This window comes from Pleurodeles waltl, chromosome 2_2, assembly GCF_031143425.1.
Source record: "Pleurodeles waltl isolate 20211129_DDA chromosome 2_2, aPleWal1.hap1.20221129, whole genome shotgun sequence".
Classification (NCBI taxonomy): Eukaryota; Metazoa; Chordata; class Amphibia; order Caudata; family Salamandridae; genus Pleurodeles; species Pleurodeles waltl.
The window spans coordinates 291,573,854-291,601,512 of NC_090439.1; the positions used below are offsets into that span (position 1 = coordinate 291,573,854).

At 43.7% G+C, this 27,659-nt stretch overlaps 1 protein-coding gene across 3 annotated transcripts in view; it reads right to left on the minus strand.

The window, feature by feature from the left end:
* The window catches only part of NDUFS6 (NADH:ubiquinone oxidoreductase subunit S6), a 109,633-nt gene extending 82,224 nt beyond the window's left edge, over positions 1–27,409 (minus strand). The window contains exons 1-2 of one of the 3 annotated variants that reach the window (XM_069219718.1): positions 26,756–26,996; positions 9,741–9,797 (exon numbers count right to left, since the gene is read on the minus strand). In XM_069219718.1, coding sequence (XP_069075819.1) covers positions 9,741–9,797; positions 26,756–26,905 — 207 coding nt within the window. In that variant the 5' untranslated portion in view covers positions 26,906–26,996. Of the gene's footprint in view, positions 1–9,740; positions 9,798–26,755; positions 26,997–27,280 lie in introns of those variants that run through there. The other 2 variants (XM_069219721.1, XM_069219719.1) reach the window with 2 other exon arrangements.
* Positions 27,410–27,659: the final 250 nt, after the last annotated feature.

Genomic DNA, 27,659 nt, shown 5'->3' on the forward strand with positions numbered 1-27,659 from the left:
CTTGTGGAAGAGCAGAATGCCATCACTCACAGTAAAGCCAGACAATAGATAGACAGAGAGAGAGAGGAACATTTAATAAAAACATAATGTATTGGTTAATGCCAGACCTAATTAGAGGTCCAATTCTTAAAGAAAGTCCAAACGTGCACCCATGGTATCTGTCTTTCATGAATTCCCAAGAATTTACAGAAGTAGACCAAGACATTGTATTCCTAGAAAATATTTGTGTAGTGTGTTTTAGCACAAGCAAATATGCATGTGTGGATTTGTTCATGTGAAAATCTAGTGAGAGTTTACAAGTTCACTTTCTCTCCAACCACATTTTCCAAACCCTGGAAGAACTTCTACTTCTGCCCTTGTCAGGATTACATTTCCAAACTTTCTCAGTATATGAAAAGATTAAAGAAGATGTGGTGAAAATCATTAAAACATGCAAGTTAGTAGGTTTGCACAGACTCAAAGGCATTCCAACCCGGAACTATTGCTTTCTGCGTCTTTCAGCCACAATATGTAGATCTGCAGAAAGGTGGCAAAATAATAAAACCACCATAGTAGGGCCTGGAATTGCTAGTATTCATGCCCTACTATACTGTTAGCCCTGGCATAATCAGAAAGGCTATTATCAGAGCTCTTACATAATGAGATTGCTGCCATAATTTGTCGCCACACTACATGACACCAATGGGACAAGTAGGTTCTTTTACAGGACAAGTGGATTTAAGAAGCAACCTGTCCCATTCACAAGTAGATATTTTATTAAATTCCACACCCGTATAGTAGAAGCATAAATTAGACATAGATCATTCCAAGTGACACTTATGTGGGATCCCAATCCACTATCATTAATAACCTAATCCTAAAACCTAATTTCATCAAATCCCACGGTTGTCCAGTAACTTCTCTGGTAAAGCATGAAAAGGAGAAGAATCCACCAAAACAATAGATGAATAAAGAGTAAAAAGTAGATGGATGCAAGGACAGAAAACCCTAGTGCCTTTATTAAAGTATACCAGAGAGTTTTTATGTTTTCAAACAGGTTACCAATGTGCCAGTTAGTAAAGAAAGAACAATAATAATATAGTTAAGTCAAAATTAGGTCATTAATGTTAGAATTAGTCCTCCCGAACCATTGATAAAAAAAAAAAACATACTATTTATCCAGGGTTTATTAATAAATTGTTATGATCTCAGATTACTGTTTTTGTTTTACTGAAACACTGGCAAGCTTCTCTTTTTTTTTGTAAATGGGTATTGAAGAGTAGAGCCAGGTGGTCTGCAAAGTCCAGATCGTCGAGCTGCGTTCAACCAGTCTTGATGATCTTGTCTATAGCAAACAGAAAGAGAAAAGGCGAGAGAAAGCAACCCTGGCCCACTCCAGACCTCACTTGGAAGACTTTTGTTAGTTGTCCTCCTTGGACTGTCATGCAGGTCATTCCCTCGTAAGAGTTCCTGATGTTTTTTGAGAGTTTATCTGGCACAACGTTGTAGCGGAGGGGTTTCCTAAGGGTCTCTCTGTCCACGCAGTCAAATGCCTTCTAATAGTTGGTGTTTTGCTTTCCTTCAGACTGAGACAAGACCAAATGAAAGGAATGCCAACAATTTAGCACTCTCAGTCTGAGTAATAAATTTATTAAAGCACTTTCCCATGGTTTGTTTAGGGAAAGCGTGCAGGTCAAATGCAGAAACATGAATAAACTTCTGTAAATAATCAAAGCAGTAGAATAATAATGATCATTGAAACAAAGAAATTACACTACTTTATTCATGGATAATATATCTACATATCCATTGATCATACATTAATTCACAACGCAAAGCTAAAAATAAGAATTAAAAATGCATTACCATGGGGCGAGGTAGGTGCATCATTTCTTTGCTAACTTCAAGTCGAGAACCTAGATGACTGCCAAAAGAGAGAACCACCCTCAATGGGAATGAATCGGGCAAAGGCGTCCCTCTCCGATGAGATTGATCAAACCCCAGTCGTCAAGTTTCCCTCTTAAATAAGCTGGAGAGGAGAATTCTAGAAACTCTTCCCTCCCATATTGTAAGTTGTTGTTCAAACGCTGGCTTTACCAGTCCGTGTTGAAAGAGCACGTTAGAGATTCACCACATCCCAAGGTGCACTCCCAAGACCGAACTTCCCAGATCCTTCCGAACATGGGTAGGGCATGTCTACTGGTGTGCCAATGTCTGGCTTCAGTGTCTCTGCAGGAATGCTGTCAGGTTCTGCTGCCTTCCCATTTTCTCAAATGTTGGATGGCTTGCAGTATTTCTTCCTTAGATGTCTGCTGCATTCGATTGGCAAGTCCTTGTCAGCTGGTTGTATGTCTGGGGGAAACTGTACACAGGCTGTTTCAGAAGTTCTTCAAAGCGCTCCATTCTTCTTCACTGTTGGCCTTCATTACCAATGATTGTCTATCCAGCCTTGTTTTTAACAGGTCTTTCTGATTTGCTGTATCTGACGTAGTTTCCTTGTTGTGTTGTAGAATTCTTTCAAGTTTCCATGGTTTGCTGCTTCCTGGCCTTCTGTGGCAAGACCACTGATGAATCTTCACTTGTCTGCTTTTAAGATTCTCTTTGCTTCCTTGTTGATTTTGGTGTACTCGCCTTGAGCTTTGTTTTTTCTGCTCTTGTTCGTATGGTATTGACTGCAGCTTTCTTTTCCTTTCTCTCTTGGATTTTGCAGTCTTGATGGAGATCCATTCTTCATATTAGTGTTTCTTGGGACCCAGTACCTCCTGGTTGATGTCACTGTTTCTTTGATATTCTCTCACTGACTTTCCTCTGGGTCTCCTTCATCCTCTAGCTCTTGCAGGGCATAAAACTTGTTACTGAGGGTGGCTGAGTATTCAGTCCTGCATCTTTAAGGAGGGGGTGTTATATCACTGGTGTTGATTTGTCGGTTCAATACATGCTTTCTTCAGCTGCAGCTTTAGTCTGGCTATGACAAAGTGGTGGTCTGAAGCCACATATGCTTCTATCATCACTCTCACATCCTGCAGGGACCTCGAACGTATTGGCAATGCAGACATGGTCAATCTGATTCTCTGTTGAATGGTCTGGTGACAGTCATGTTGCCTTATGGATTCTTTTATGTGGGAATACAGTACTGCGTATCACCAGACTGTTCAGGGCACAGAGATCTGGGAGCCTTTCGCCCTTCTTGTTCATGTCGCCAAGGTCATGGTTGCCTATGACTTCATCATACCCAGCGTTGTAGCTTCCAATCTCGCCACTGTGGTCCCTCATCATTTATGGTGATGTCTCTCTCAATATATTTCTCAAGGATGGACAACTGCTCTTGTTCCTCTTCTTTGCTTTCATTTGTAGGTGCACAGCACTGTTAACATTCATATCAGTCCTCTTTTTATTTTTGCAAAAAGTTGCTGTGATCATTTTGGGGCCATGGGCTTCCCATCCAATCAGAGCCCTGTCAGCTGCTGGCATTAAAATCAGTGCTACTCCTTAAACGTGTGGAGGGTGCTCTTCCTTGGGTCCAGAATACAGCAGCATTCCTCCTGGAGCCAGCGTCTTCTGTCTGGACTGTGTCCATCTGGTCTTGCTGACACCAAGCTAGGCTAGGTTGCATTTTTTTCATCTCTGCCACTTGGACTGTTTTGCCGGTCTCATATGTAGTCCCCACATTCCATGACCCAATGCCAGTGGCCTTGGTTGAAAGCAAGTGGATTGGCTTTGTGGCTTCCAGGGATATCTGGCTTTCACCACAAGGTCAAGTCAAAACAATCTTTATTCGGACAATAATATTGACCATAAAAGCTAGTTTAAAACCAAAATATATAAAAGCCTCAGATTCAATAAACAAATAAAAAATAGAAACCGCTAAAAAACACTTAAACAAACAATTGTAAACAAGATACAACATTTTAACAAGTTGTACTCAGCTCTGCCTATAGTGTGTAACTGTTTCTTAATTTTATAGCAGCAATAATATAATTAAGAACAGCAGTACAAATTTCGATGGAAGAAAGGGACTGCAGATAATTTAAACCATCTTTATAAGAAGTAAAGTGTCTCGTTAAAAGAACTGGGCGCAACAAAAATGCTTACGTAAACACTCATATAGTGTACAAAGGAGCATAAAAATATGTAGTTGATTGGGCGGTGACAACATCACAGGGGCAACACGGGAGGAGTGCCAGGGAGCTGCAATGCGAAAAGGCCACTAAAATACACTGTGTTACGTCTAAGCCTTGCAAGACAGAATCTATAATGAGGTGTAACTATCCATTTTAAGTATGGTTCCAAGCCAGATGGCTCTCTGCCCAGCACTGGGTCTCAACCAGGCTCTGACCTACCTCCTGATGGGTCCCTGCCCAGGTGTTCCTTTGCTGCACCAATGTCTCCTATTCCCAGCATTACCCTCGGGGTACCGCTCCCCTGAGCTCCTGGTTTCCCATCCTTACTGCGCTCCTGGTTCCTATGCGTTCTCACCCGCCTCCCAGCGCCCTTTCTCCACATCCCATGACCAATTTAATGGAGGTCACCCCGCAGCTCCAGTGAGCAGGTCCTCCCAGCTCTCCCCAGTGCCACGCTCTCTGCCCAAAGCCAGATCCCAGCGAGGCTGAGACCTGCCTCTTGACAGGTCCCTGGCCAGGTGTTCCTTTGCTGCACCAAGGTCCCCTATCTCCAGGAGTTTTGTAGCAGCATTGCCATCAGTGTACCGATTTGCCGCGCTCCTGGTTTCGAACTTACCCGCGCATTCCCGCCACCCCTCCCACAATCTATTTAACAGAGGCCGCAGCTCAGGTATGCCAAAGGCACCCCAAAAGCAAGCCCATCTGCACCTGGACCGTTCCCAGCGCCAGGAACCCTGGACCTTCAGACCCCCTCAGATAGTCCACAGCCAATCTCCGCACCCTAGACCCCGGTCGCGACAACAACTGCTACCTAGCGTCACCCTGCTCCATAGCAGGACCCTTCAACTGCCGCAACTGCGGCTTCTCCTACTCGCCAGAATCGAGTACCACCGCAGCATCCGCTATCCGGTCGACAGCACAGACCATGCCGGGCCAACTCAGTTGCATCTTACTCAATGCCAGATCGCTCTGCAAAAACGCCACCGAAATCTGGGACACCGTCTCCTCCCTCACTCCAACGTAATCATCAGTGAAACCTGGCTCACCCCAGCCTCCTCACCGGACATCGAGACAGCAACCTCTCCGGCTGCAAGATGAAACACCACGATCGCTCCAACAAACATGGAGGCAGCATCTCTGTCATGTACTAGGAGGTGATCACCTGCACAATCACCGATTACCAGACTACCGCAGTCATGCAACACATGAACTTCCAGGTCCACATCAGCAATAACACCACCATAAAAGGAACCCTGGCCTACAGACCACCATTTTTTCACCCAGCAACAGACATAGCTACACCCACACATCAGACTTCACTTGGTCGAACCACTCCATCGTACACTTCACCATATCCGGATACATCTGCGCCACCCTTAGCCTCCAAAGAGCACCCTTCAGCAGCTGGGCCAAGGTCTCGTAGCAACAATGAACCAAAGCCCTCAGCACCACTCGTCCCAACTACCCCTCCCCCCAACCTGCAACAAGCAGTACAAAACTTCAATGGCTAGATCACTAAAACCGCTGTCCAAATCACTCCCACTAAACCAGCCAAAGCCCATAAACCACCCAAGCAAGTCATGTGGTACACCCCGGAAGTCAGCAAAACCAAACGCAGATTCAAACAACTTGAGAAAAGCTGGCGCATCAGCAAGAAATAAACCAACAGAGCCACTTATAAATCAGCCCTCAACATATACCACTGACAGATCAAAGCAGCAAAAACAGAGACCCTCACTAATCCCTGCCCCCACAGACTCTTCAACCTCGGAAGAGGTGAGATCAAACTCACCACCATCATCAACACTTTATTCACCTCAGCCACCTTTCCCGATATCTGGAAACATGCCAAAATCAGACGCCTCAGACCCCTTCCCAAGAATCCCTCTGCTGACCCCAAGGAACTACAAAACTACTGACCCACCTCACTGCTCCCTTTCCCCTTGAAAATCCTGTAGAAGGCAGGCAACCTCCAACTCACCGAACACCTGGAGAGAAACAACCTACTTGACTCACCCCAGTCAGGTTTTAGATCTAAGCACAGCACCAAGACAGCTCTCATTGCGGCCTGAGATGACGTTCGTGCAATACTCAACAAAGGAGAATCCGCCGCCCTTATCCTGCTTGACCTCTCTGCTGCCTTTGACACAGTATTCCACCACACACTTATCCACCGCCTGCACCAGTCAAGAATAACTGTTGATGTGCTTAGATATATGGCATCTTTCCTCATGGGACACACTCAGAAAGTCGTCCTCCTCCCCTTCAAATAGTAAGCCAAACACAACTTCTGCAGCATTCCCCAGGGCTCATCCCTCGGCCCCACACTCTTCAACATCTACATGAAAGTCCTCACATATCGCACAACATCAACATAATCTCCTATGTCGATGACACACAATTCGTCCTATCGCTATCTGCCGCCCCACCGCTACCATGACATAGTTCCACAACTCCATGAAGGACAACTGCTTAAAGCTGAACACTGGCAGGATGGAAGTTCTCATCTTCAGTAAAAACACCGCCCTCTGGAATGATTCCTGGTTGCTATCGGGGCTCAACTCCACTTCCACGCCAAAAGACCAAGCCCGCAAACTCGCCATCATCCTCAGCAGAGAACTCTCCATGAAATGGCAGATCAACTCTGTCACCTGGGCCTGCTTCCACACACTTCGTATGCTCCAAAAAATCTTTACGTGGCTCCCCATCAACACAAAGAAGGCAGTTACTCATGCCCTAATTATGAGCCGCTTTGACTAAGGGAACGCACTCTATGCGGCCACCAAGAACGAACTCAAGCAAAGGCTCCAGTCAATACAGAACGTGGCTGTCAGATTGATCCTCGACCTACCTAAGACAGCCCACAACTCCAACAGAGTTTGCTCTTTCTCCTTTCTCACTGCCAAGGCCTCAAACGCCCTCCACCTCCACACACCACTTACGCTGACCAAATTTAGGAGAGAGCTTAAGACCTGGCTCTTTGATTGAGACTTGCGCCTAGTGCCTGGATACCATCACAGGTGACAGGTCGCGCTCTACAAATACTGACTGATGGATGTTGATTGAGGTTATGGTTATTTACATGTATCTTGTTACTGAAGACATATCCAGAATGCTCATGAGTCTCATTACATCTCTATACGACTCGTGAGCTTCTTTGGGGAGCGTTTTGGACTTGGGGCCAATAGGGTCTAGACTGTCAAAAAGGTGTCTGCAGCCCAGTACTTTTTTTTACATAGGATAGCCACGGAATAGCAGACATTTTTTACACACTTGCATAGTCCGCAAGGGTTTTGTATTCGGTGCGTTCCATATTCCTAACCATAAGTGAAGTGCTGCAAGATTCCTTTGGTCCTCTATAAAATTAAGTCCAAGTTCCATATGTATAATAAAACTTGCATTGGCTCTAGTGATAGCCAGGAGCCTGCACAGAAAAGTATTTTCTACTGCCTGAAGTTTTCCTGTTACAGCGTATCCCCAGACTCCTGCACCATATGTACCCATTGCTACACATTTGCTTTTATACAGCTGAGCCAACTCCGGTACTGGCTTTTGGCCCAGCCTTTATGCAAACCTAAAAATGGCATTGCCAAGTACCTCACTCTTTTGTTCCTGATTGGCCAATAATCTGTCCCAACATCCATTTGAGCCCAGTAAAATTCCCAAATAATTAAAAATAGACACTTTGCTGACAGATCTCACTTCAATAAAAACAAACTTTTGATTTAAAACTTCTAGAAATTCTTTGTATGACACAGTAAAGGATTGTAGCTGTTTTGGGAGTCCATTTGCTGTACAAGCTAAAAGAACAGCATCATCAGAGCAAAGAAGCATAGGGCCTGCCAGGGTGCCAATTCTAGGAATGTCTTCACTACATGTGTTTTAGGAGTGATTCCAGAGAATTTATATAAATTAAAAAGAGAAAAGGAGCTAGTTTATAGCTTGCCTAACTCCCCCAGCCACCCTTATTGGAACAGTACATTGACTGGAATGTGAATAACGCACCCTGGTTGAGATGTCCCAGTGTAAGATCCTAATTCGGTCCAATAGAGTATCAATCCCAGTCTGACTCGTCAAATGGCATAATATTTTCCTATCCACAAGATCAAAGGCACAGGAGAGGTCCAAAAAAGCTATGTGTCAGATTTAGGGCCTGCTCTACAGTGCCCAGGCCAGGGTGGAAACCATACTCGGCTGGGCTGAACAAAGAATTGGCCTCTACCCACAATTCTAATCTACCCAAAATTACACAGCCTAGAATCTTTGCTGTTGAGTCGATCAGCAAAATGTGTTAACAGCACACAGGAGAGTTCCGCACATCATTTTTAATAATAGAAACGATGATGGACTCTCTCCACGGGGCACTCAGACTATACTTTGCTGCAGCCCTCAATACACTGGTGACCAAGGGAGCCTAAAACACTATATTTGCTTTAAACACATCACTTGGGACCCCGGCTGTCCCAGGGTTTTTTCCACTTTTGGCATACAAAATAGCATTGGTTACTGATAGTAAAACTATAAGATTCATTATCCAAGCTTCTTCCAGGGGGCAGGGATTGAGACTATCTTCAGTACGCTCCTATTCAAATTAAAAACAGAAGTAAAATGATTAACCCATTCTTGTGTGGGAATATGGCACACGACCTCTGCAGACTATCTACCAGAATAAACTAGGATCTTTTAAATCAGCTGCTTTTGAAATGTCCTTCAAAGCCCTACTTCTAATATCATCCTTTCTGTGCCAAAGACCATCTCTATAATTTAGCCTTGCCGTTTTGATATCATTGATATTACATGGGAGGGAATTGGTGGCTACTTTTAAAGATATTAGGCTGTGGTACACTCATGGCTAAACCATGAGTAACCACATCTTCCTGTGGAAGATCTATTTGAAACAAGCCCGCTCGAAAAGCACTTGAAATCACCCTATATGGATTTTGGTGGAATTATTTACATAAGAGAGAAAATCCAAAAGCTTTTTGTAGTGACCAAATTGTTAAAAACCTACTTAGGTCAACTGCGCCCCACTTTAGAAGCACCTGCTTGTTTGCTATATAGCTAACAGGACATGTAGGCTTATCAGATTTGGTTTCAAACCAAGTTGGTTTAAATATTAAACACAAAGGATTATGGTCACTAAAAGGAAGTGAACATACCTCATAATCCAGGAGAAGTTCAACCAGCACCCTTGTTAATAGCCTTTACCTCTACCTGTGAAACTGGGCAGATTACCTTAGCTAGCCCCATGTAAATCTGAGGAAAAGGTTAAATTCAATGTTATACTTAATTTATTAAGTGCATCGTCATATGGTGAGTGTATAGAAGGGCCCAAGTCAGCGTCTTGGGCGACAGTGAAACCATACACCCGCCCCAGGTCGTATGGGCATTTAGAGATGTTAAAGTCTCCTGCCCATCTGACCGATGAATACGTTTCACCCGTTTCAAAACACTCAAAAATTTGCTTGCCCAACTCTTCAAAGATACATATTGAATGTCCTAAGAAGAAATTAAAATAAAAATTAATTAAAAGTATATTACGCTGAAAATGTAAGATTTGATAACATGGATTTGATGCCGTAATTTTGACTTCCAGGTTATTTACTTAACATGTCACGAAAGTGGCCAAACCCTTCTTACCTCTGCCAGCAGCAGATGGAACTGCAGTTGTACAATATTTTCAGAAGCCCAGGTCTCCTGCCAACAAAATATGTCAAAATTATCAATGAAAGATAACCAATCCTCATCTTAAAGTTTATGCTGAATCCCCGCTATATTTGAAGAAAGAAATTGTAATCCTTTAATAGGTGGAGATTGGGAATTTCGACCTAACCTAGAAACGGCTTAAGCAGTTGGCTCAAGAGAGCTCTCCCCCACTTCGGTGAAGATTAGGTCCCATTATCCTTTCTTGGGCACACTCAGTCATTTTCATACATACCGGACAGTGCCATATACCTGATCCTCAGTGGCAAAGGGTAGTTTGATTGAAAATATTACAATGTTGAGTTGCCCGATTCACTGAAATAACCTGTGAAGTGGCTTGACCCAGATGGCTATAACAATATGCAAGTGGCAGAATCTTCACTGGGCTCAATATGACCCTACTGGTGTTAACTTGGGCCAGAATGTCTCCAACTGTTTTAGGTTTACGAAAGTTTATGATGACAGCGTCACCCAAATAATCCTTTTGCAATCGCCCAATTCCATTCACTCGTCAGACAAAAAGGATCTCTTTACTCAGATCCCAATGAAGATTTACTGCACCATTTAACCAGAAAATAACCTTATTTCTGAGAGATCAAGTTGTTTCAATCGAACCTGTAGGCAATCTAGGAACGTTTGCTAAAATTACAACGTATGGGCTGGAGGTAAGCGGTAGGTCGTCAACTACTGGCATAACTGATATAGCAGCACCACCTTCACCCTGCACCCCCAGAGCAGATATGAAACCGGTTTCTGTAATCACAGGCAAAGCTTCTTGAGAAGAAGATTGTTCTGGACATGATAATGTATTTGAAGAAGAAAGTACATTTGCAATTCCTGGGCCATTTCTTACATTTGGATTAGTGACACTTATGGGGAACCTTCTCACAGGTACAGGGGCTGGGTGGGCCAAAGAGGCAGGGGACTGCGCTAAGGGTGAAGCGTGCTCATTTTGACAGAAGACTGTTCCCTCAGCTCTGTAATGCCCCCAATCTAGTTTGCCAATTTGCTTTGAGATTGACCTCAATAGCATCAAGGTAGTCAAAAAAAGGACGCAATTTGATATACAATGGCTCAGTAAAATAGCCCTTTAGAACCATCCATGGATCAGCTGAAGAGACTGAAATGAAATGTGCATCAGGTATACCAACAGAACTTTGCCCTTGTTTAGACTTAGGCTGCTTGGAAGTTAACACTCTTTTCCTTCTCTTAGGAAGCGGGCCTGCATTTAAGGGGCTCAGGAGGCTCAGGGTGAGAACAGATTTCTTAGCTGACTGGTCTCTCCAAAGGAACCGTAATAGATAACCTCCTCCTCCTTAAAGAAGGACCTGCTGCATCACTGGGAGAACTGAAAGCATGAATTGGGGATTGGACTTCTGTTCTTTCAGAACTTGTTATAGGGCTAACCACAGGTAGGTCTACTTGAGGATCTCCCGACAGTGAAAGGTGCCACTCAGCTAACTTTATTTCATTTGCCACCAGGTCCACAGCCCTCATCAAAACATTGTCAATAGTCGTGCATGGGCTTTTCTACAAAGAATCTGTACTTCTTGCGAGGGTTGCCTTCCTTGTAACCATAGCTTCACTATTTCAGTATCAAAGGCAGAAAGTAAAATAAACTCACGGCTCACAAAGACTTAATTCGGGAAAAGGTTTTTCAGATAGAGGCACAAACCAGTCCATCAGAGCCCACAAAGGGCACTAATGCAATAAAAAATCCAAAGACCAGAAAGCCAGAAACCAAGACAGGAGGCCCAGCCTGGCCTCTGTTGGGCTATGAAGGGACATGACGGGCTAAGATGGGCTTGTCTTGGCCCAGGAGTAGCAGGAACAGCTGGTGCCCTTTGTAGAGCGGCGATGTGGGCAACCCCGCCCCCTTCCACTGCTGGCGTCGGTAAGTGATTATTGGACTCTGAGTTCCGCTAGCAGCAGGTGTCCAAGGATATATCTCGCGCAGAAGGATCAGCTAGTGCACTTTGTAGCACAGCGATGTGGGCATCCCCCCATCCCCTTTCACTGCGGGCATCCGTAGACAATTATGAGTCTCAGAGTTTCTCTAGCAGAAGCAGGTGTTCACAGATGTATCTGGCGCAGCGGGATCAGCTGGTAAGCTTTGAGGAGTGACGATGCGCGCAGCCCTGCCCCCTTCCACTGTAGGAGTCCGTAGGTGATTATGGGGCTCTGAGTCCCTCTAGCAGCAGCAGGTGTCCAAGGATGTGTCCACAAAGCACCACAGCCCCTGTGAAGGAAATTCCTCTCACCCCAAGACCAGCATGTTTTTTAGTTGACGTTTCTGCAGCTAGGATTTTTATTTTTTACATGGTGGGGTATCTAGCCCTACACATAACCCTCGACCTTTCACAGCTGGGCATGGAACCAGCCATGGTGGAGTTATCTTGATACAAATCTTCACATTTCTGTGATATCTGTAATACAAGGTATCTTGTTCTGTATTTATTGCTATTTTAGAACACTGAATCACTCACCCCTTTTAGATATTTCTTACCTGCAGCTCAGTCTTATCTGTATTAATCTTGTACCTTTCACAATTCTCCAAAATCCGGAAATATGTTAACAATTTTCTCAATTGCACTGCCAAAAAATAACTTCAACAAAAGACAGGACAACTGAGATTTCATCCGTGTCTGTGGTAAGGAACTAAAAAACAGATGACGGAGCATGGCAAAACTTTGGATTTGGTACCCTTATGAAAAATTAATCTTGCATAGAAATCCAGTTTCACTAAATTGACATACTGCCTCTTCAAATGCGCTAACACAGACGTGCCACACTTCATTGTCATTTGTATCCCTCTCTGACATTATCGGCCCTTAATTTGGTTACCAGTTGTTTATTCTCCATATCTACAGACAAAAAAAATATATAGTCATGCACCAGAACAGCTATAGTCTTGGCCACATGAATGATGCAGTAATGGGCAACGAGTTTATGCATTTTTTTTTTGTTTTTTTTTGCAGAAAAGTTGATAAGATTTTAAAGCAATAAAGTACAAGCAGTGTGCCATTATGCCGCATATTTTGTGGAAGGATTAGTTCAGTTTTTGTCATCTTGACTCACATTGCAAAAAAAGGACAATAGGGTGGAGTTGGGCCTTGGCGAATGATGGCTGCTTCCTATATAGAACCGGACGAGGAAGCTCCCGGTTGACTATGCTAGATTTGGACCCTCTTCCTATTTCACAGAGCATACAACTTATCTGGAATACTGCAGGACAAACCTATCTGTTTCTGAGGAGCCTCAGCTTTTAGACTTATTACAGGATAACGGAGGCCTGCACTGCGGAAAAGGCCGCATCCGCAATCAAGACCCAGCATCAGAAAGAACCAGGCATTGGCAAAGTAACTTTTCCTATAAAGAATCCTACCTTCAGGCAACTGTTCTAGTGGGGGTATCGATGCTTTGCATGTTTCTTATGCCAACAAGCCACTCCCATAGTTACACAGTTCAGATCAGGTATATCGAAATGAGCCTTCAGACTTCTGGGCAAGAGCTACAGGCTAGATCACATCTATAACTATTATTGATCATTTGTTCACAGCAATCAAGCTGCTCTTACAGACTGACCAAAGTTTTGTTATCTACCTACTATTGGAATCTGCAGTGGTGCCAATGCTGTGTGATGGTTATTGTGCTGAGAAGCCACCCCAACAACCATCTGGAGCTGTATTTCCTCTGAGGGGACAGTTAGGTTTACAGTGATATTGAAGGACGGACTCGCTGCTTCAGGAGTCCTCCTATTTCTAATTTATTATCACACTGGAATACAGAAAGGCCTGAAATAGACACTGGATTTTCTTATTGTGAGTTTAACTATAGACACCATTTTGGATTTGAGTATTTGTTTTGGCTTTTGGGAACGGAACACTTCATGTTCCCTTTGCCTGGGAATGGCAGGGAAGTACCTAAGGCAACACATCCCCCATTCAAGGAACTCTCCCTACATCTTACTTACTTTAAAAAGTGAATGAAATAACCTACAATTGGCCTTTGATTTTCTCATTGTGTACTTCAGTATGGCGGCCACATTGGAATGTGGACTATTTTTTCATGGAACCCTTCTTATCATTATTGGTTTTATTCTGTGACTTTGCACAAAGTTAGAGGTCACCCTGCTGCCTTTATTGGACAACAAATGATTTTTGGTAAGTGACATTCCAGCTTTCTGGATGTGGTCCCTATACAACCCCATGCACATACATGTGGAACAAAACTTCCCAAACAATTGTTTTTCTCCGAAGCATTAACCATCATAAAGGGGTAAACATTTTTAAAAAGAAAAAACAGAGCAAGCCCGCGTAACAAGAAATGGCACCACCACTTTGGATATGTTTATGCAGGATCTACAAAGCATTAGGACCTCTACTGCAACAGTGGAATGAATCTCAGAGACCATGCGAGAACTAAAATCCATGTGAGCACAAATGTCAACCTTTTGACAAAAAACTTGCGTCCACAGATGTAGGAAGCTGGCCCTTTATGTGGTATATGATTAGTGTAAAGGGTCCATGGATTCCCCAGTGAGTAGACAGGGATTGCTATGCAACCCTAAAGTGCTCTTTTTAGGGGTAGTGTAGTACAGAAGCCTTAAGCTTAACAAGGAGGAGGGCGAGACATTTACCAACACAAACAATAGTTAATAAATGAGACACATGACTCAAAAAGGAGATCCACACCAATTTATAAAAACAGCAAATATCCTTCTATATGTTTAGGCATCAGAAAACATTTGTTCAGTTAAGTACTTTTTTAAATAAGAATTCTTTTCACTTTAAAAAGTGGACAGTGCAATTTCTGAGTTCAACAATGTTATCCTATGGGAGGAAAAACAGGTTCTGCATTCAGGTACTGCTTGACGACTTACAGGACCAATCTCCAAAACTTATGGTGAATATTGGGCAAGGGTCAGTATCATACCAGCAGGTCACTCCGGCGGCACTGGGGCAGAGGTGCAGTATGGCGTTGGGTGCCCAATGTATTTCAAAGAAGATCTGTCTCTGTGAAAAAAGGCTCTGGCCAGGAGGCCAGCTGAGGTCAACCAACAGGTAGGTTACAAATGTGGGGTGCTTAGGGACGAAGGTGCACCTTTGGTTCTCTTCTCCACAGGTAAGGGGTGATGGGTGCAGAGGTGTCCTTTGGTGTCGGGTTTCTGTGTCCGGGAACACTTACAGTTGAGGAGCCATGTGGTCTGAGTTTGCAGGCATCATTTTGCAGTCCAGGAAGGGTAAAACCACAGTGGACTTGAGCTCGGGAGAACTGGAGGACTTCATTGACATCAGGGGCCCACTTCAACTCGGGCCTGAGGCAAGAGGGCGCAGTGGCTGTTTTAGGCATCTGGTTTCTCTCACCACAGAAGTCGTGGGAGATGGGGCTCGTGTGCAGAGGTTGCAGGCATCTTCGGGGAGACCAGGAAGGGTGAAACCGCGATTGACGCGGACTCTGGGGAGCTGGAGAACCTTGTTGGCACCAGTGGTCCACTTCACCTCAGGTCAGGGACGGCAGGTAGAGTGGTGACTTCAGGTGTCAGCTTTTGACAGTTCCAGAGGCTTCAGAGTCCCTTCTTTGGAGAACAGTTCCGCTGTTCACCAGAGGTCTTGAGTCTTTATTGAAGTCAGGCAGTCCTCGTTGGTTTTTGGAGTCACAGCTGGAGCAGGCTTCGAAAATGTACTCGATCACTCCCTATGAAGAGTCATGTTTTTTTATCACATCGAGCTATTTTTAGGACCTCCTCGCCCTTCTGAAGAGTTGACAATGAGCAGGTATTCTGTTCAGTCAGAAAGTAAAGGAGCAATATAGACCGCTTTAAATCTTGTTATGCTGTCACATCTGTGTTGAGAGACAGCGGTCAAACGTCAGTATGTCTTGCAATTAATTTCCCTTCTCACTGCAGATTTCCAGGATTTTGTAAAGTGAACTTCCCTGACCTGCTGTGAAAAGAGTTATTTAAATGTTGTTTGTTACGAAAAACCTGACACTATACAGTGTTTAATTTCACAGTAAATTAACTGTACAAACATTTCAAAATATATATCAGTAGTGAAGAAAGCCCATTTTGTGTACTTATGTGTGATGAAAACAATAATCTAAAAAGGACAAAAACAAAATCAGAACTCTTTACTTAGTGATGTGCAAAAGATAAATATGTTTTCTGAAACCCAATTTTCACAGATTTTTGTTAATACTCTATATGGTTTTATCTGTAAACCTGCAAATTAGTGGGAAGGTCTTTAGACAATTCCTGGAAATATACTGTCTGTAAAAGACAGTATGCTTTAGTAAATATATTTAGTAAAAGTGAATGTTTAAACATAATCCGAGAAACACTCCTGTCTTTATTGCAATGCTGTTAGTAAACTAGGAGGCAAGTCATGGATCATTTATGCCCTGTATGTGGGCTAGATTATTATTATACATGGAGCGAAATGTTGTCTATTTAATCAAACAAAAGAGTTTTTTGTGCAGCTAAAATGCTGAGCTCACATATTTGAAGGTGCAGTTGTTTGTGAGAATGAAGAAAAAGGCAACTCTAAACTAATTTCCTAGGATCACACATTTTGAGACCCATTTATGGGTCAAGTACATTACAGTTAGGTTGAGTAGATTACACAAGTTACTTGACCTGCAGGTTTAGTAACATTTTTATAATTTTTCGAGGCATGTGGACGACGAGTCAACTTTGGTACAGATTTAATTGAGTGATGCAAACAGGCCGGCGGAGTTGGTACCAGGTCAGCTGCTTCTTTTCTCCTCTTCTGCTGTTGTGGCTATTCAATGTCCTTGGTCTTCTTAAGTCATCAGGATCTGTTTCTTTGATGGCAGGGGCTCCCCTAAATACTGCATTCAGAGTGTTAGGGGCATGTAGGGTAGTAGCCAATGGGCTACTGACCATTGGGGTCACTACAACCCCGTCTACAACCACTTGTTCAGGGAAGTGGGCATAACCCTGTCCCAGAATTCCCAAGTCTGCCATCACCAAGATAGCTACTTCTGAAAAATCATATCCACCTCGCAGAAGCTCACCTTAGGGGTGGTACTATCCTGGGGGCAGCACGCATACCTGATTAGCTAATTTTCCCATCTATCCAGGTGCCAAATGGGCTCTGGGCAGGAGGGGTGGCTTCCTCTCCGGTGAGGGGAGCCAGATCCACAATTCAAATGTGGCTGCCCTTTGAGCCTTGCCGCATTAGTAAGGCTAATTAGCAGGTATCCCTGTGGGAGGATGTGTTCCACCTTCTTCCCAGACATGCTTTTGTTCTGGACCTCCTGAGAGTAGAGGGTTCTCACCCTAGTGGCCCAGAACAGTGTCTCAGGTGCAGGCTGGCAGACACTGGTCAGCGAGCACACCAAAGGCTGGTAGGATTTCAGGGGGCACCTCTAACGTTCCCTCTGGGTGCATGTACTGCTAAATTGAACATGGGCATCAGTGTGGGTTCACCAATATCAGATGTTTGATACCAGGCATTCTTAACTTCAGTAAAACCATCATGTACCTGGGGAATTCGAATTGACCTGTGTTCAGCACATGTATTTAAAATGGCTTCCCATATCAGTTACTATGTCAGAGATTCGACAAAGACATAGCAGGGGCATATCTACTCACGCAGATATGCCCTGACATGCAATATAATGCACCCTGTTTAGGACTGTAAGGCCTACTAGTAGGGTGACTTACATATATTGCATGCAGTGTTAGGGGACATGGCACACAGGCTATGTGCCAAGTCATGTTTTCACTTTGGTCTGTACCAAGACACGCAGCCTACAATGACAGCCTGTTGTGTGCTGGGTGAAGGGTCCCTTACGGTGGTACAATTCGTGCTGCTGCCCTTAGGGACCTATTTAGTACCCCAGGCCCTAGGTACCAAGGGTGCCATTTACTAGGGACTTACGGAAGGTGCTAAAGATGTCGCCAATTAGGGAAACAACTGTGCAGTTTAGGGAAAGAGATCTGGCACTGGGGACCTGGTTAGCAGGAACCCAGTACACTTTCAGTCGAAATCACATCAGATACCAGGCAAAAATGAAGGGGGGGGGGGGCAACCATGTCAAAAAGAGGCAGTTTCCTAAAGTAGATATTAGGCTTTCTGTTTTGGAAACAAAGATACAAGAGGCCACGGACTGGGGACAGATATTTGGAATCTCAAACAGAAAGTAATTGAGTTTGAAGATGGGGGAGACAAGATAACGTCCACCTCTATGGTGTACCTAAATCGGAAGACGGAAATGATTTATCATGATTTTTTTTTTTTAAATGTATCACAACTGTTAGGTCTGGTCAACATGCTCACAGGCTGAGGTGTAGGAAACTCCTGAATGTGAATACCCCTCAAACTATTATTTTATGCTTTCTACACCATCAACATGCTTGACTGGTGTTATGCATGTTTATGACTCCAGTCTTGCAATCACTCCACTGGATACCGATAGCCAGAAAAGCAATGTCTAAGGCACTCTGCATTGTTCATTGACCCTCCCAAGGAAATGGACCACTATACCCAGGGCCACTTGAATTAAGAGACAGAAGACAACCACATTATGTGGCAGGGTTAATTGAATTATGCTAGAAGAAAAGGCCAATTAAGTGGCATAATGAAGCAGAATTTGTGATAGTATTACAGCGTTGTTTTGTCTTTTGCACGTGTTAACACTGTCTGGGCATAGAATCTGTCTCATTCGAAAGTTTAGCAAACAAATACAGTGACAGGTAATTCAAGAGTCCTGCTGACTTTTGCAAGGGGCCTTCCGCTGCATAGCAACACGTTGCCACATTTTTAGTAAATGTTCATTCTTTTGAGCTAGAAACATTTTTTGGTAACTCTGTAAATCATGCAGCAGATGAAGAACGGTGTGGCAAATGCGGCAAATCCATAGTTATGCAGAAACGACGCAGTCACAGAGTTGCATAATTCCAGTGGCCCTGACATTACCTACAATTTAAATAAATTCAAGCAATATGAACAAAACAGGATACTACGCTCCAGGCTTGCACAAACATTTGCTTCCACCTTGTCATACGAGTAACAGAGGAAAACCTGCTTTCTCAAAACAAGCCACCAAGTTCTTAACTTTACTACCAGCCAAGGTTTGACGCGCCATGGAGCATATACAGTTCAGAAGACAGTTGAAAACGTGGCTACTTCCAAGATAATTACATCATTCCACACCTCCGGGGCAGAACCTGGAATGATGATCTTATCTTCAAGGTTGGTTTACAGCCTACAGACTGGGAGCAACCCAACCAGCAAACTAATTTCCAAATCCAGGTAAGCTAGGAAGAGCATGAGTAAAATATAGTAATGTCAGTTCAAACCTAACCCTTCTGGCCCACGTTAAAACTAATACCATACACCGTGTTTACTGCAGCCTTTCTGTGTTTCAGGCAGCTTGGCCTTTTAAAGTGGTATTTTTTAGCAGTGACTGTGTGAAATTTCCCTTCTAGTTTATGGCACAAGACTGCATAAAAGCCCCCACCCTCTTTTCTAAGTAAAAAGGCTACAAACATCTTGCAGAGTGTGTTTAGGAGACTGCTGCTTAATCTATTTCTGTGATTTAAATTGTGTTTAGAAACTGTCTGCATCCCCTGTTTTTTGCCTTAAAAAAAGCCACATTTCAGAGTGCGCGACAGCAGTATTTCAGTGTTTTTTTTTTTTTTAAACAATCTCTCCCTTACCTGGAAAGTAGAATCTGCTAGCTTGGAAGTGTGGATTCAGCCTGTCTGTATCCAAGGAGATTCTGAATAGAGCAACAGCTGCCTCCTCCCTTCTTACAGGGACTGGGCTTCAGTTAACTCGGCCCTTATACATAAGTTTCTATTGGTTGTTGCATATGGTGTTGTGATAGGCTGTTGGGGACTGGTCTTCCTAATAGTTTAGGAATTAGAGTTGGGCTTATTAATGGTAGAAGGGTTGAGATTCTGATTGGTTCCTGGTTCTAGGGCTGGGCTTGTGATTGGGAGTAGGGTGGAGATTCTGATTGGTTTCCTGGTTCTAGGGTTGGGCTTGTGATTGGTAGTAGGGCTGAGATTCTGATTGGTTTCCTGGTTCTAGGGCTGGGCTTGTGATTGGTAGTAGGGCTGAGATTCTGTTTGGTTCCTGGTTCTAGGGTTGGGGTTGTGATTGGTTGTCAGGATTAGGGGTATGATTGTTGATTAGGCCTGGGTTATTTGAATTAGGGTTACAAATCTGATTGATTAGGGTTAGGACTAGGTTTCTATTGGCCAGTAGGGCTATTTAAGCCTAGGGCTCAGGGCGTCTCAGCCCGGGCATTGAGGCTAAGGGTGGAGAGGACAAGGGCAGTTGCCTGTTTGGGCCTGTTGAGGACTGGTAGGGCCTAGGGCCAGAAATGCTGCCCAATTTAACATTTACCAAAAAGGACTTTACATCCTACACATACATCAACATGTAAACACATTGGGGGTCATTCTGACCCGGCCGGCGGCGGAAGCCGTCGGCCTGGCTGGGACCGCCAGAATACCGCTGCGCGGTCAAAAGACCGCCGCGGGTATTCTGGGTTTCCCGCTGGGCTGGCGGGCGACCCCCAGAAGGCCGCCCGCCAGCCCAGCGGGAAACACCCTTCCATGAGGATGCCGGCTCCGAATGGAGCCGGCGGAGTGGAAGGGGTGCGACGGGTGCAGTTGCACCCGTCGCGATTTTCAGTGTCTGCATGGCAGACACTGAAAATCTTTGTGGGGCCCTGTTACGGGGGCCCCTGCAGTGCCCATGCCATTGGCATGGGCACTGCAGGGGCCCCCAGGGGCCCCACGACACCCCATACCGCCATCCTGTTACTGGCGGCCAAAACCGCCAGGAACAGGATGGCGGTATGGGGGTCGGAATCCCCATGGCGGCACAGCGAGGATTCCCCAGGGCAGCGGGAAACCGGCGGTACACCGCCGGTTTTCCGTTTCTGACCGCGGCTGTACCGCCGCGGTCAGAATGCCCATGGGAGCACCGCCAGCTTGTTGGCGGTGCTCCCGCGGTCGTTGGCCCTGGCGGATTTTACCGCCAGGGTCAGAATGACCCCCATTATCTGCAAAGACATCCAACTCCTGCATCACAAACTGACCGCAGACAGATTGCAATATCCCATCATCCAACATGATACCCCTTATACGACACATATACACCACAACTACAACAGTCAAACACCTTCATTCTCACAGCGAACACTACTCTGTCCACTCCCACTAACACATCCTGCCATCACCCACACAACACAAAACCACACTATGCATTACTTTCAGCCTTCCAGTTACACACTCCCTGTTCATACAAAACAACACACTATCCTCTATTTGCTCCACACAGACCACCTTTCATCATAACAATTTCCAAACCCAGCCTTCCAACACACCATCTACAAACACCCTTCCCCTCTCTTCACCAATTACGCTCATCCATACAACCCTCACACTCCACCACACATATTACCTCTTCAAGACATCACAACTAACACAAACTCCCCTGACACACATCCATCACCTCTTACACACCTCATACATTCATCTCCAAAACACATCAACACCCCCTGTAATACTTTGATTCCACTCACCAGCACTAACTCACATACAAATCCCTCACCAAAAACAACTACATCAATATCCCCTCTCACTATTCCACAAAAACAATACAGACCACACACATCAGCACATCAAATGAACACAAACTTTTATTATACTTATCGTCACACCCACTACTACCCTCATGACTACACAAAGAATACAAATCCCATCCAATCTTTACCCCTACATTCTCACTCTTCACAAACACCTACCACAAGCACCCCAACAACTTTCATTCACCCGCCTCTCATCCACTGCATAATTTAGAGCCTTACATGACTATCCACATGCTCTTCCAGCACCCCTAACCCATACTCCATCCACTAAACAGACACAAACAAAATAAACAACATGCCACTCTTAACAATTTTGCATCCCCTTGTCTATTACATAATAAGGCTACCCTACAAAAAAACCAGTACACTCTTCATGTCCCTCTCAGCCACCAAGTCCACCACCCACACACACAGACCCAACAAAATGCCTCCTTAACCTGCTGGAAGAGGAACACTATATTGAAAAACAAGACTATTGTGACCCTCACACAGTTATCACAACAACACACCTGCTACAAGCTCAAATTATACTGCTTACCCTTCTCCTAAGCAAAACAACACTGCCACTAATATACTTTTCCTAAACTGCCAGCTCATAAATGCTCGGTCACTGTAAAAAAAACAAGCACCACATCTACGACCTGCTCACAGACACACAACCTGACTTACTATTCATAACAGAATCATGGTTGGGAGATGACATGGCCCCAGTGTTGTACGAAGCCCTTCCTCCAGACTATCAAACCATCACACAAAACCGTATAGGCAACAGAGGAGGTGGACTAGCTATTATATTCAAACAGGCAATAAATCTCAGTAAAACGGACAACATTTCCATAAAAGGTTGTGAAGTCCTCCTCAACGGATGCCACCCTACTCCAACTTCCTCCTGTAACTTTCTCCTCCTTTACAGACCTTCACCTAACAATTCAACATTCCCAGATGCTTTTCTAGATACAGTCTCAAACCTTATTACATTATACTCAAACCTATGCATTCTTGGAGACCTAAACATTTGGTTTGACAAATTCAATTTGCCCCATCCAAAAGCTATCACCACTGGCCTAGTCACATTGAACATAAATCAGATTGTACACAATCCCAAACACATCGCCGGTCACATCCTAGATGTCATTTTTGCTAAGCCAGAACTAGTTAGTGTTCATAGCATCACGCCAATCACATGGTCAGAACGCCATCTGATAAATTTCCAACATAAAACTCCACAAATTAACACACCCCACAACTACTTACATACATGCACCTATCGACCTTGGAGCAAACTCAATTGTGATGACTTAGAAACACAACTAACAGCCAACACAGATCTAGATACAATTAATTGTGTTCCAAAACTTTATGAGTGGGCACCGGACGCTTTTGATATCCTAATACCACTCAGAAAAACTAAACAGGACAAAAGAAAACGAACACCTTGGAGAAACACAGAACTTAAAAAGATAAAGCAACAAATCAGAAAGTTGCAGCGGACCTGGCTCAAAACAAACAACAGTCAAGACAAACTGCAGCTACACAAACTTAACAGAACATACAAATCATCAATCAGAAAAGCTAAAAAAAAAAGGTACTTCTCAGACAGAATTCAAAATGCTAAATCTGCAACCAAATAATTTTATCAAATTCACAATGGATTTCGAAAACCTACATGCATGGAAGGAAGTCATCCCATTACTCAAGATTTCACAAACAAACAGGCAACTCATTTAACAACCAAGGCAGACACATTGGACTCCTATTTAAAACAGAAGAAAACCATCAGCACCAACCCCTTTCCTAAAATACCCTCTAAGAATAAACCAACCCAACCTTTACAGACCTTCAAACAAATATCCCAAGGTGAATTCATGAATTTGGTCAAAGCAAGCAGACCTTCGGGTTGCCCTTCTGACCCTTGCCCACCACACATATTCAAGAACGTTCTTTTATCTACTTCTGCTGCCACACCTGTAAGAAGAATCATCAACAACTCTTTAACTACAGGAACTTTTCCTGAAGACCTGAAAAAGGTATACATATGACCGTTATTAAAGAAAACAAACCTAGACCCGCAAGACCCCAACAACTACAAACCAATCACAAATGGACCTTTCCTGGACAAACTGATAGAAAGAACAGCATTCGCCCAGATGTCACAATTCATTGAAGACAATTCTATACTTTCAGACTTCCAAACTGGGTTCAGCCCAGGAAGAGGCACTGAATCTGCACTCAGAGCAATATGGGATGATCTTAAAAACACAGTCGACAGCAATGGAGTTGCTGCACTACTTCTCTCGGACATCTCGGCTGTCTTTGATACAGTTGACCATGACATACTAATTCAAAGACTCCACGAAGCCGGCATAGAAGGGACTGCTCTTGACTGGATTACATCCTACCTTCAAAAAATAACTAATATCATCTATTCGCCCCCTCTCGTCCAAACCCTACCTCACAAAAGCAGGCATCCCCCAAGGATCAATCATCTCACCTTTGCTTTTCAACATCTACATGATATCATCACCAGAACTGATCAATGATTTTCACCTCACATGCTACAACTATGCAGATGACACACAAATACTACTTAAATTAGAATGCCCCAAAAACATTGAAAACTCACAAATCTTCAGTTGCCTCAGAGCCGTTGATCAGTGGATGACTTGGAGCCATCTCAAACTAAATGCCTCCAAAACAGAAATACTCATACGTGGTGAATGGAAAAATTATGACCCACTGTGCGTCTGGCCTGACGATCTCGGACCACCACCTCAATTATCCAAGGAAGTTAAAAACCTTAGAATCAGCATGGACTCCAAGTTAACAATGAATGCCCAAGTGGACAAATTAGCACAAACAAGCTTCATCACCTTGAAGACTCTACAACGCATCTTACCCCACCTCGGGTTTCCACAAAAGGTGCGAGCTACTATCTCGCTTGTGCTATCCAAACTGGATTATGCCAATGGCCTCTACCATGGATCATCTCTATGTATTATGAAAAAACTACAACATATTCAGAACTCCGCAGCCAGGCAACTATTACATGTAAAGCCACAAGCCAACATCTCCCCTGCCTTAAGAGCACTACACTGGTTACCCGTTGCCAGAAGATGCAACTTTAAGATGCTTTGTATCACCCACAATGCTATACATGGAACAGGACTGCTTTTTATCAGAAACAAAATAACCAAATACAATCAACAAAGAAACTTCTGCTCAAGATTAGCACCCCGCCTTAGAACACCACCCCTACACCCTTCTCCGTTCAAGCAGCCAAACTATGGAGCTCATTACCCCCAACTATAAGAGCCACAGATAACTACCTTTTCTTCAGAAAACTACTCAAGATTTGTCTCTTTCCTTCATAACCACCATATTCAAACAGCCAGGGACTGCATATGCCTATGTTGATAAATATTTTTTATCTGATTATGTGTATATTCTAGTTATAAATAGTTCTTTAGAAAATATGTATCGCTACTATGTCATAACAATAAACAGCACACATACTCTTTAAACCTGTTTAACTAATGTATATTTACTCATGGTTTAAATATGTATATGGATGTACATATATGTGTGCATATATGAGTGTGTGTGTGTATGTATGTATGTGTATGTTATTCTGTGCTTAACATGTTCATAGGTCATTGCATAACTCCTAGATAAGTTGTTGTACTAGATACCTATGAATCCCTGCTCTCATGTTATATCACACTTTGTCTACCCGTCACCATATGTCATGTCTCTATCAATCTATCCTCCATTTCCACTCTGACTCATCCCAAATCCATTCTACTACTTTCATCTCCTAAATAACCATGCCTAAGCTCTTCCCTCCTCTTCCACAACTCACCCAAACCTCACTTTACTACCAGGATCGCCCAAGCAACCCTACTAAATTCTCCCTCATTTATCTCACCCTGCTACTACGATCCCCCTAACCCTTTCCACAGACTCTTCCTTCCTCCATCCCCCTTTACTCATCCCAAGCCTAAATCCTATTATCATATACTCCCAATTAACACTTATGGATTCTTCTCTCCTCCACCCTTCCGTTACTCCAGTCAATCCAACTAACAAACTCACATGTCCGCGGCTCAAATTAACGCATAATAATAGTAAAACTTTATTCATATTTCCCTATACTAATACAACACTAATTCCTTTTGGGTTCTGGAGTAGCGTGCTACTCGCCGAAAAGCGTTTCGATGACTCGTCAGGGGTAGTAAGCGCTATATAAATACTATTTCAATACAATACAATACAATAGACTCACTAGCCGGCAGCCAATTACAGTTTAATCCTCCTCTACTCACATAAGACATAACTGCTATGGGTCTTGTCCATAACTTAGTACTGTGAAAGCCATTAGATCTGCCACTATCAACTGAACAAGCAAGGAACAGCTAAAATGATCTGTCACATTCTGCTGGGTAATCAGAGAACTCTAATCTAGTCTATCGCTACGGTCGCAAATAACTACATACTATATCTGCTTCTCAACATCTCACAATAACATTCAGATATGGAATGACAGTCACAAAGTCCATCTCTCTCCAACCATGTCTGCTGATTGGACAACCAGTGCAGTAGCTAGCTAAGTAAACTATGCTCATACAAAATCTCATAAACTGACCTGTTGAGTTGCCGAAAGCTGCCAGCTTACTGAGAACCATAAACTGCACATATATCGCTCACACCTTTTCATCCACCACACTACTAAGTGCTGCGTCCCAGACAACGATATCTACACCTCAGTGGTCATCATGAACCATATGGAAAAAGTTCCCTTATAGGCAGAGCTTTAAATGGAATTACATGAGTGCTGGTACTCTCGATTTAGAGTACCTATTTGCTCCTGAGGATTAAAAGTAGGATCTCATTAAATGTATGGCAGCAGAGCTGAAAAGTGCAATTACCCCTGCAAATTAAAATAGGGCTGGTACTCAGCAAACATGCTCAAAAACAAATACAACGCCTTTCCAACCACACACCCTACAAAGCGTAGCCTGCTGCCCGTGAAGCCAGGTACGTAAGTGCCCCACAATGGAGTAGTAGGTGCTATATAAATGCTGCAACACCACTGACTACTATATACAGGTAATTCATAAAACATTTGAATAGATACTACACGACTTTTTGAGCACTGCCACGAAATTAAAAACAAAAAGACAAAGTTCCCCTTGATCGGTCAAACCAATTGAGAGTTTTAAACTTTAGTTGCACTCTCTAGCCAGTGGCCTTTTAAGTACGTGGTGCTTGACAGGGATACCTTATAGGGTCGGACTTACGTATGTAAGTACTGTTATTACCTGCCCGGTGTGAGTGACCTTCTCACCACTGGAGCTGACCTGCACCCCATATAGCCGGCGAGACCCAGGGAAGTTTGCAAGTGGAGAAACGGATGGGAGGGATCTTCGGGCAAAGACTCCGCGTAAAGCGGGGCGCACGATTGTAGACATTCTAACCCACTGCCTCTGAAGGCCGGATAGGTGACCTGAATAGCAGTGGGAAAAGAGTGAATGGAGAATTGCTGCGAGCGCATGTGCGAAAAGCTACACGAACACTAAGCGGACAATATTATTGAAAACCCAATAGCAACTGAAGCCACTGCCCATACAATACACGGTAGTCAGTTAAGAGAGCCGTCGTTTCTGTGTAGATGTATTACAAATCGTTAATTGTTGACTTTTAAATAGCAGGAAAGCGCCAATTTGTTTAAATTGTGCCTACCTATTTTTCTTGAAAATATACAAAAACCTTTACTAAATGATGGTATTTGATAAAAGCAGTATTACAGAATAATCATCTTTAAAATAATAGATCATTTTCCTTACGCTGCCTTTTGATACGGTTCTACGTGAATTGAAAATAGACCGATAAGAAGCCTCGTTGACTCGTTTACCAATGTCGGAGTCTTCAAAGGCTGTTTCTCTTTGTACGTCTTTCATTTCTGATTTTCAAGGGCTAGACTAAATGAAGCCCTCCTGAAGGACTAGACCGCAGTAATGCTAGAAGGCTTTTGGCGGCCATGTTGGTTGTAAAGAAAACCTACCTTAGGCTGGCAGCGTAGTCTCTTCGTATCAGCGCGTCCGGGGTCGAGAGGAAGCACATATTTTATACGTTGGTGCGGAACAAACTATTTCCGTCCAGTTTTCTGGAAGAATTCGTGAAAAGAAAAGCTCGACCCTGTTGGGCAGAGGTGAGTTTAAATTC